Source organism: Lipotes vexillifer, unplaced genomic scaffold (assembly GCF_000442215.2).
Source record: "Lipotes vexillifer unplaced genomic scaffold, Lipotes_vexillifer_v1.1 scaffold1188, whole genome shotgun sequence".
NCBI lineage: Eukaryota > Metazoa > Chordata > Mammalia > Artiodactyla > Lipotidae > Lipotes > Lipotes vexillifer.
In genome coordinates this window covers 783,482-794,015 of record NW_006799221.1, presented here as the reverse complement: position 1 = coordinate 794,015, position 10,534 = coordinate 783,482, and the positions used below count along the sequence as shown (strand labels likewise).

At 51.0% G+C, this 10,534-nt stretch overlaps 1 protein-coding gene across 1 annotated transcript; it reads left to right on the top strand.

Moving 5' to 3' along the window:
- The first annotated feature begins 3,619 nt into the window (after positions 1-3,619).
- On the top strand, positions 3,620-6,158 carry SIX6 (SIX homeobox 6). Its single transcript, XM_007471511.1, has 2 exons — positions 3,620-4,370; positions 5,445-6,158. Exons 1-2 carry the CDS (start codon positions 3,799-3,801, stop codon positions 5,611-5,613), a joined length of 741 nt encoding a protein of 246 aa, XP_007471573.1. The 5' UTR covers positions 3,620-3,798; the 3' UTR covers positions 5,614-6,158.
- Positions 6,159-10,534: the final 4,376 nt, after the last annotated feature.

The window sequence follows — 10,534 nt, the reverse complement described above, 5'->3', positions numbered from 1 at the left end:
TTACATTATTCTCACCTATTCGCAACACATGGCTTTGAGGCCCAGGAAAGGAAAACAAAGATCTCTCCCCCCAAAGTCAAAATGGACATACACAAAAAGGCTGGGACCTCATTGTCTTCCAGTCTGTGACTCTCACATGCAGCACAAACGTCTTTATCAAGGAATTCAGATGCATTCAATTATGATATCTTTAAAATCCCTGACTATGTGAATTGTATAGGAAAGAAAACAAAGACACATCATTTATTTTACGGCTTGATTTAGGAGAAGTCAAAGAAAAGAAAGACAAAACAAGACAAGAGACTGGAAACTAGACATAAGAATGTATTGACCTCTACAAAGTGCTCTCCACTGGCAAATCTTTCAGCAGAGTGTAACCTGGGCTCCAAGTGTCCCTCTACTCTAGAGAGCAAAATCAGAAGGGGCAAAACGAGGGGAGAGATCGATATGTGCAAGAAGTCCTAGACTGAACTCAAGATTTCTGATATGAACCTCACAACTCCCTGGAGGCACTTTGCCCTGGCGCCTCTGCAATGAACAATTAGACACATTTTTTCCCGGGAGGGCATTTGTCTTCTACCCGCTTTTTCTCCATATTTTTCTCCATAAAATAAAAGTCTTGAGTTTTCAGGAAGAATAGCCATCTACGTATTCCCAGTGAGAATCTAAGGCCTCCCAAATCTACTAGTAGCTGCAAACCAACCACAGAAAGTTACAAACCTGCCCAGATGGGCCGAGGCCAAAGGCCGCCGCTGCGCTTTCCAGTTTACCTGGTCAAGCACATAAGAAAAATGAAGTCGGGTGTAGCGAGTTCTCTGCAAGGTTGGCGCAAAGTTCCAAAATTGGTAAAATTCTATCCCTCCGTAAAATTAAGAAAAGCTCCAGCCTTCGCCTGGCAAACCCAGAAAAGTGCGCTTCAGCCGTGGGGTGGGGGGGCCATCTTCTTAACAGTGGAATTATCTCTAAGGAAATCCTTGAAGCTCCTCATTCTCAGGGACGGGGGCTCACAAATTTCTTCCCTCTGTCCCTTCCCAGAGTGAAGCTGATGAACGAATGTGCTACCTCAGTGTGCCTTGGAGAAGTTTATTCCCCTTGAGTTGATAAAATTAAGCCAAGCCCCCTGCGATGGTGAAGACAGGATATCCTGACTGTAGACCCGGGCCTCTAGACACCTCTCAGAACCCGCCCGCCCCGGCGCCCAGACACAGCGTCCGGCGGGGTTCAGACTCGGCGGCAGCAGCAGCCAGCATCCTTTTCCCGCGATTCCACCAAGGCCAACCTAGGCTTTTGGTCTCAGTCGCCGGAGAGCCCCAGACACGCAGAAGCCAAAGGGGACATCTGGAAAGAAACATTCCCATTTCTTGCATAGGGCACCTAGACTCGGAAAATTACACGACTTGCTTAGGGTAAGAAGCCGGAATTCACCACTTTCAAATTGTGCAGCAAAAAGGCGTGCGGAGGCGCGGTCCCCTGGGGCACCGACAACTTCTCACCTCCGGCGGCTAGGAGCAGAGGTTGGGGGTCCTCTCTGCGCTCGAGGGCTGTAAGGTCCCGCGGACCCGCGGCTGCTTCTGCTCGCGGAGGGCAATCAAGAAGCTATTGGGCTAGAGAGAGCCCAAAGGGGAGACACCCCGAGAGGGAAAATTAGGAAACCTCTGCAAACTGGAGCATGGGGGTGCTTTCCTTCCTTGGCCAGGGGTGCCGGGAACGCAACCCTCCTGGGGTCCCTCTTCACCCCTTCCCCGCCTGCCGGGTTTTCTACACCGTGCATTGTTGGCCCTCGTTTGTGATGTTTCTCACTAAAAGTTGTCCTTGAGGAGGATTCGGAAGTCTCCTCAAGCTAGAGAAGGTTTGTGCTTCGACATTATCCTCATCACCCTCTCCATTTTGCCTCTGCCTGTCGCATTTCATGAAAATAAGCTCTTAGAAAAGAAAGTCTCTCCGTTGAGGCGGCAGCAAACTCACAGAAATGATGTAAATGGTTGCAGGGCTTTTTTCTTCCTCTCTGCTATTTTTTTTTTTTTTTTGAGTGAACTGTGAAGATCTGTGAAAATAATATCAGGGTTTTCCGTCAGAATGAGCTTTGCCCGGCATTCAGGCGTAGCATGATCTGACCCGACACCTCCAACCATCTGTGCCATCTATCTGCCTTCTGATTTACCAGAGCTGTACAAGCCACATACAAATTGTACTTGATACTAAAGAAAAGACAGCCAGGCCCAGTCCAGTTCTGGGGCGAACATTCCCATCTGATTCCTTTCTGGGGATAGGACCTCCAAAGATATTTTTCCTGGCGTTTTTGTTGGACTACCCTCTTCCAATTATTTTCCTCAAACTAAATAAACCCCTATCAAAAGCCCAGGTGATATCGTAGTTACTTTTGACCTAGGTCTCAGAAAACGGTATGATGAGAATGTCAACTGAGAATCAATAAAGTTGCCAATTCAACTGCTGGCCCCAAGGCAGAGCCGCCAAGAAGGCCCTTTCTCTCTTCAGGAAGGGTCAGGGCTCAGGGGCTTAAGAAGTGCTTTCTACACCCCCTTCTCTATTGGTGTGGTTCCCCCTTCTCTATTTTATTTTTGTTGAATTACTTTTGGGTCCAAAGGCCAAGGTTAGAGTTTCTATCCCCAGCTCAAGAGTTAAACATTCTAACACAGGGTATAGCAAAATTAGCCTGCAAGAAGAGCAAATCGATACTTCTTTAAAAAGGTCTTTGAAACAAGCTTTTAAGTTGCTGTCCTGACCTACCAGTGACTTCTCACTCTAGATGTGGCTATGCTGCACATTTGTTGAAGTCCATTAAACTGGGGAGAAAAAATTGAAAAGTATAAACTTCGGTTTTGCGGCGCCGCTTTTGTTGCAAGTGTTTTACTTCATGGTCAGCACCTGTGTTATCAGGAATGAGAGTGTCCTAGCTCGTATTTTAAATGATATCAGGAGACTTTTGAAGGTGATGGGGGTAGAGTCCAAACTGACCTCTTCTACAGATCCCGGGTCCTGTTCCTTCTGCTTCACATTCGATTCCCACTCGGCTGCTTTGGCAGCCTGCAAGGCATGCAGGGATGGGGGCTGGTAAGAAGAGAGATGATCCACTTCCCCTCCCTCCCCATTCGTGCTCTCCCTCAAGGTTTTCTGTTTCGTTACAACTAAACTTGGTGAGTTCTCTTGGAGGATTTCGATTTGGCCCAGTCCTCTTTGTCCTCTGGAGGCCTCTTGACCCAGGCAGCGCCTCGCCCCAAAGTGGATTTCTGTAGCATCACTGCCTCTTGTGTGTGTGTGGGGGGGGGGGCGCTGGGGCAGGGTTGCGGAGGAAGAGAGAGGAACAAGGCTGGGGGTGGTAGTGAAACGCTGCGGCTCTCGCCCATCTTTTCCTCTTCCAAGTTCTGCAAAATACTAAATCTACCGGAGAACTGCGGGCGCTGTCGAGAGCGGGGAGGTGCTGAAATGGCCGGGGTGCTCCGATCGCAGTCTTGATTGGCAGAGCCGGCCAGTGACTGACAGGGGGTCTCCATGGCGCCCGCGCCGCCAATCCGCCCACCCCAGTAGCGGCGCCCGCTAGCTGGCCTGCGTGCCCTAACGGAGCCGAGCCGAACCCGAGCTGCGGAGCCGGCACCTCCTCCAATCCCTTCCGCTCTCTCGCTCCCCGCGGTTGCGCCGCCGCCGCTGCCCCGGCCGTGCGTCCTGGTGGCCCCGAGCCGCTCCCCCAAGGAGAGTCTGGCGCACCTGGCAGCGCCCGCGGGCATCTGCTGCGTGTCCCGGTGCGGACTCAGCGCCTCCGCTGCCGCCGGCACTGCCTCGATGTTCCAGCTGCCTATCTTGAATTTCAGTCCCCAGCAAGTGGCCGGGGTATGCGAGACTCTAGAGGAGAGCGGCGACGTGGAGCGCCTGGGTCGCTTCCTCTGGTCGCTGCCTGTGGCCCCTGCGGCCTGCGAGGCGCTCAACAAGAATGAATCCGTGCTGCGCGCGAGAGCCATCGTGGCCTTCCACGGTGGCAACTACCGCGAGCTCTACCATATCCTGGAAAACCACAAGTTCACCAAGGAGTCGCACGCCAAACTGCAGGCGCTGTGGCTCGAAGCGCATTACCAGGAGGCTGAGAAGCTGCGAGGACGGCCCTTGGGGCCAGTGGACAAGTACCGCGTGAGGAAGAAGTTCCCGCTGCCGCGCACCATCTGGGATGGCGAACAGAAGACACACTGCTTCAAGGAGCGCACGCGGCACCTGCTTCGGGAATGGTACCTGCAGGACCCATACCCTAACCCCAGCAAAAAGCGTGAGCTCGCCCAGGCAACCGGACTGACCCCTACGCAGGTGGGCAACTGGTTCAAAAACCGCCGACAAAGGGACCGGGCGGCTGCAGCCAAGAACAGGTCGGTACCTAAAGGCCTTCTCCGAGCCTTGAGCTCACTAGGGAGGGAGAGGGTGACCGCACCCCCCGCGCCCTTACCCAAGGCCTGGAGACTGGGATTTCGTAGGAATTGGGATGGGATTGAGGTCTTTGGTTTTGAGCCCACTACGTTCTGGGATCCTGGGTCGGGGTTTCCTTCCGGGCTTTTGATTCCCCACCCTTTCTTTTTGGTTCTCGGCGCCTGGGGGTCTCCCCAGCAGCTGGTTCCAGTCACCAAACCAAGGCTACATTGAGAGGGAGAAAGAAAGAAAAATTAAAATCCCATAAACAATTACAGACCCCAAGGCCCAAAGCTAATTCTTGTCAGCCCGGGCCCAGGCTCCTATTATTAAGTGAAGCCTGGCTTATTAGCAGTGTGGCGGTTTAGTGTTGTCATTTTTAAAGCCCAGATGCATCCTTCTCTAATGCTTTGAAATTTCTAACTTATGTCTGTAAGAAGTGGAAAGTCGAGTTCTACTCTTCCCACGTGTGGGCAGCCCTGTCTCAAAACAGCAAACTAGTTGGCAGAGGTTTTTCATTCCCCAGCATGTGGCTCTCAATCAGCCAAATATTTTGACCAAGAACCCAGCCTTTTCTCCCAGGTCCAAAGCCTCTGTGGAACCGTCAGGCCGCCCTTTTTGCCGGCCTCGGGGGCACTCACACAGGCGTATGCCCTAGGCAGATGGGGCTGGGAAAGGGGTCTCCTGTCCCAGAGCCTGACTTCTCCTTGTCACCCACACCTCATTTATCCTGAGAGCATTGTAAATCTCCCAAAGGTGACCAACATCAGGAACGACCTTGCGAGCACAGCATCCCAAAGATTGGGGAGATAGGGAGCCAAGAAAGGACTAAGAAGGAGGAGGGGGCAACCGCAGGGCTCCACAGAACAGCCGCCGCACGCCTCCTGCCCGGCCCCTGTTGTCTCGTCTTACCCGCTTTAACTGCCCGGGTCTGAGGGAGAGTCGCTGACTGCTGGGCTTAAGGGATGCGGACCGGGGGATGGGGGTACTGGCGGCTATGTTACACACAGCGACTCGTTTCCTTTCCTTCCCCGTAGGCTTCAGCAGCAGGTCCTGTCGCAGGGCCCCGGCCGGGCGCTAAGGGCCGAGGAAGAGGGCACGCCCGAGGTGCTGGGCACCGCCGCCAGCCCGGCCGCCAGCCTATCCAGCAAGGCAGCCACTTCGGCCATCTCCATCACGTCCAGCGACAGCGAGTGTGACATCTGAGCTGCCCGCCCAGCACTCTCAGAAACAGAATTCGGTGTAAAAAACGAGACAAACAAAATGAAGGAGAGAGAAAGGACGAGAGACCAAGCAACCCAGCGCTTGCGAATCCAGGTGGCTAGGGACCCGCGGGCTCGGGTTGCCGTGTCCGCCCCGCGGCCTGACCCGTTCCACTGGCGCCCTCCGGCTGCTACCACAAGGGCCCGCGGTGAGGCCAGACCCAGCTCCACGTTCTCCTTGCTTTGCTTTTTCCCAAGGATTTTGCTGCAAAGATGCCTCCGGAACCCGAACTGCACGCTGAGAGCCTGCCCTGAATCTCCCGTGGGTATTTCACGTCGAAAGGACGCTGTTACATATGTATAACTTTTGCTTTAAAGTTTTTTTAACAAAACATATATATGTTGTTTATTTACTTATTTAAGAGACTGCATGGTAGGTTTCTCTGTATCCAGAGAACTTGCTGTTTCTAAAGGTGCAGGGTGAAGCCGATGGGTTCTGTGTGAAGAAGCCAAACAATAAAAACCTGGTGAGCAACCTTTCTTAATTAAGAGAGCTGCTCTCAGATTCCTAAAAAGAAAACAGAGAGATCTTTCTCTTAGGAACCCAGGTAGGGGTCCTTGTGCAAATGGTCTCAGGAGAGTCTTCTCTGTATCTTTTGCCTTTTCTGATGTCTCCTGGTATATTTTTAAAACAGCCCAAGGTAGGTCCATAACCACTTCCTTGTCAAATTGTATGCATGTGTGTATGTATGTACATACACATGCGTGCATGTGTGATATATTTAAACCTAGAAACTGGCAACATGATCATCCCCTATAAGGCAACTCCCTCGCATCCCCAGCACAGATAACTAACTATGGCTTGTCCACTTGATACTCACTCGGCTTTCAGGAACAATTTTGGAAGCTAAACTCTGGAACTCAATAGTGAGTTCTATTTTATAAAAATGCAAGACTATTCCAACAGAGGCTCTGCAATGAGAAAGGTTTTCCATCTCCTTTGAGGCCCCCCACCCGTACAAAAGCAGTAGGTACCCATAATCATGCAAGTGGGCACATACTGCATTTAATATTGAACTTGTACTAAAATAAGACAAAAGAAGATAGGAGAGGTTGTAATAACTAGACTAGCATCTTCTCAACGCAGAAGCAGGTTTTAATCAAATGCATTGTTTTCAACAAAACGGATACTGAGATGGGAGAAAGGATGGAAAGGATGGAAAGGATGTAATCATGTCACATAGTGAGGTCAAATAGAAGGCTGCAGAGAAAGGACTGGCATTTTTGAAATCTGATCGTTGTATTGAACATGAAACAAGTTATCTAGAGCCTCGTTGTCCTGTAATGGCCTCTATTAAAAATATCAAATATTCTCAGGATTAAATTTGTCCTCCCAAAGTGTGCAGGTGCCCACAGGCACATAGACTCACACATACCAAAAACAAAACAAAACAAAACAAACCACCTACTGTCCTAGCACTAAAAAAGTAAATGCTACCTGGAAGGGTCTCTAAGCTTTTCCCTAGTGAAATGGATTGCATATTCTAAAATTTGACATTGATCTTTAAATCACTTGAGCTGAACTTCCTCCTGGAGCACCCGCCCTCACTTCCACCGTTGGACTTCTTTCAATTTGCCTCTCCGTCCTTAGCAGATGCTCTTTGGTTCAGAAGCCTGCTGACTTATTTGGGTAGAAGTGCCAATGTGCAAACCAAACAAAAATAAGTGAAGTCATGGAAGACAAAAAGCTGTCAAATGGCAAGATATACGGGGAAAGCCCAGGACATGAATAAGGGCTGATTTTTAGTTTCTAAATCATTTAAACAGATTTGGCCTCGTTTGGGCTTTATAAATGGTTGTCTTTGTATACTGGGGCCCTTATCCAGAGAATTGTTGACAATCAAAACTCTCTTGCACAAGAGCTCTACAGGGAAGGAGTGGGGAAGTCTTTGTGATCAAGCTGGTGTTCTTCCGGAAAGCAACCAAATGCCCTTCTGTGGGTCCTGAAAGGCTTGGATGGTAGAGCTTCCTCAAGGCTCTATTTTATTTCCTAGAGCCCCTGGTACTTCCTAGAATGCCAAGCAGCAGGACCAGGACTCCAAAGAGAAGGGAGGCATCTAGACTACAAAATTTAAAGAGGCATTCACTCTCAAGGTCAAGCAAGTGCACAGCATCTGGGAGTGAGTACCTCCTTAAATTTTGCGCTCTAGGTGCCTCCCTTGCCTCACCCTAGCCCTGAATCTGCTAAGGAGTATCGCACTTCAATGAAAAATCAATAGATTTCCAGTTTTGTTCCCCAGTCAGACTCCATCCTAACTACACAGCCGTCTAGACCAGCATTTGGAGAAAATAGCTGGCAAATTTTACCTCTTAAGCGGATGCTTCCAGGTCTAAGAGGGAAGGAAAAGGACTAATTAGTGGAACGATGTGAAGGAATTTAAGATTCTAAAAATCCCACACCACTCGGCAGTTCAAATGATGCCTAAGAGCAGAAGGAAGTGTCCATTCTGAATTCTCAACGGGGAAAAAAGGCGGGGGGGGGGTAACATAACATAAACATAGTTCTTAGCAAGAACTAAACTTTCTTTTTACAAATAATTTTAAATAATGCTTAATTGTGTGGCAAAAAAGAGAAGGCCAAACAGTGATGGAGGATTTTTCTTCCTGCTTTGGTGAAAGCCTTTAAAGTACATCTAATTTGCTTAAAGTAACATGCTGCCTAAGGGTTACATTATAAAGTAACTATTCTGTTTCACCAATTTGTTGATTTATTTATATAATTTCACTTTAGCATCTTAAGACGTGACACATTATTTAAAAGATTTTTAAAAATGTTTATCTGAAACCTGGTGGCACCTAACTATGAATAATCATTCTTTGAGAATAATCAATTCATTGATGATTACTTGCTGGAAATTGGTCCAAATCTTCACACAGATTTACTTTATTTTAATTGGTCCAAATCTTCCCATGGACAGGTATTGTAAAGTTTTTCGTTTTCTTTTTAAGATATTTTTTCCTTATCAGCTTTATCCTGGTCTAGAAAGGGGTTTTTTGTTGTTGTTGTTTTTGTTTTTAATTCCAGTTACTAGCAGTGCTGAAGGTTTCTGAATCTGGAGAAATACTTATGATGATGGGTTTCTTTTCTTAAAATTCTTTTCCTATAACAATTTCCCCAAAAGCAGTTACTGCAGCAGAGTAGAAAGAAGCTGCATTTTTACATTTCAACCGATCTGACCAGTGTGAGGATTTAACCCTCAGCCCCAGCTCGGGCTCCTTTACGGGTAATAAATATTTCAACCACCCGGCAGTTAAACCAAAAGCGCGACAGCTCCTGCGCTCCAAATGCCGCAGTTCCTCTGTCCTCCACTTTAATGACCCACTCGGCTTCCACGGCCGCCCTCGTACCCCATCCCACCCCGACTCCCCGTGCCGCCTTTCCCAACACCAGTTTGTATATAAAAATCTGGGAGGGAGGGAATGAGAGGCTGGGGGTGGGGGAAGACTTGCTCTTTGTTTACATTAAACAAATGACAGGCAAAGAGCTCAAGCAAAATCTTCCTTGACCTCGTTCCTTCTCCCCAATTTTAACAAAAAGGAAAAAAAATATTGTATCCAACGACAGAGTGAATAGGGCGGGAAGAGAAGAGAAGCAGCTTTTCGCTCTATTCATCCGGGGACGCGGGAGCGCCGACGATTTCCGCTCCTATTGTGAGGCGGGGCCGGGGGTCGGCGGTGAATGGGGGTTGGTCCGCCGAGCGGCCCGCGGGGCTGTCAGGCAGCTCAGCGTAATCAGGGCTAATGACGGTGGCCGGGCGCTCCGCGGGACAATGCGCGGGGCCGCGGGGTTTTGTCGGTCTGAATGGCTAATAGGTTTGCCTGGGGGCTGCGAGGGGGGCGGTGTCGGGAGGAGGAGGCGGCGAGCGGAGAAGGAGTCATTGTCCGCGCACTGGCCCCGGCGCCGAGGCGCGTCCCTCTGCCGCGCGGCCGACCCCGTGCCCGGAGCAGCCGACTGGAAGGCCGCGGGGAGGCCCCTGGAGGCCTGGTGGGAAATGGCGGCCGGAGCGGTGGGCGCGTGGGTCTCCTAGGGGAGGCAGCCTGGAGCGAGGAAGTGAAGCCTGAACTTTGCTCCCCAGGAGAAGCCTAGAGTGGGCCCGCAGTACCCGGGAAGGTGGGCCCTTCCTCCAGGCTCCGGATCGCGACTCTGTGAGGTGACAACTCCACACACCCACCTTTTCCGTCCGGCGCCCTGGGAGCCCTCAGACGTGTAGGCCTTGAGCCACTCCTATTGTTAGACTGCCTGACATACAGATCGAAGAAAGAAACCTCTCAAAATCGGAGCGTGGGGAAGAATTAAATAAAAACTGAGGTGAGGGGATAAACAGCCACAGGTGCACTCTGGCAGCAGCTGAGGCGCTCGCCCGCCCTCGAGCCTAGGACAGCGCGGCGGTTCGTGAGCCTAGAGCGGGTGGAGGCGGCGAGCGCCGCAGGACTGTCGCGCGGGTCTGGGCCTGCGCAAGTTGCTGCCACGTGCGTCGGGCCCCTGCGCAAGGGGCCTGCGCAGGCGGGCAGCGAGCGTCGGACCTGGACACGCCGCCCAGAGCAGCTTGGCGTGGCCGGGGAGGAGAGTAGAATTTGCCACCACCGTCTCTCTCGGCGGCTCCGAGCTAGTCTCCGAGCAGGGACGGGAGAGCAGGGGGGCTCCAGGCTCAGGAAGCGGAATTTGCGCACCCGGCAGATCCACAGGGTCAGCCGTCGGGGCGGGGACCCAGAGCAGGGCTCCCTGAGAACCGAATGTCCGCGACCGCACAATTCAACTCTGGCAAGCCGCCACCGGAGCCCCCTTCTTTTGCAAACTTGGCCGCTTTCGTTTCAGCTCTTAGAAATCTCCTCAGGCTAGATCCTGCCTAGCAGCCCTACTTGCT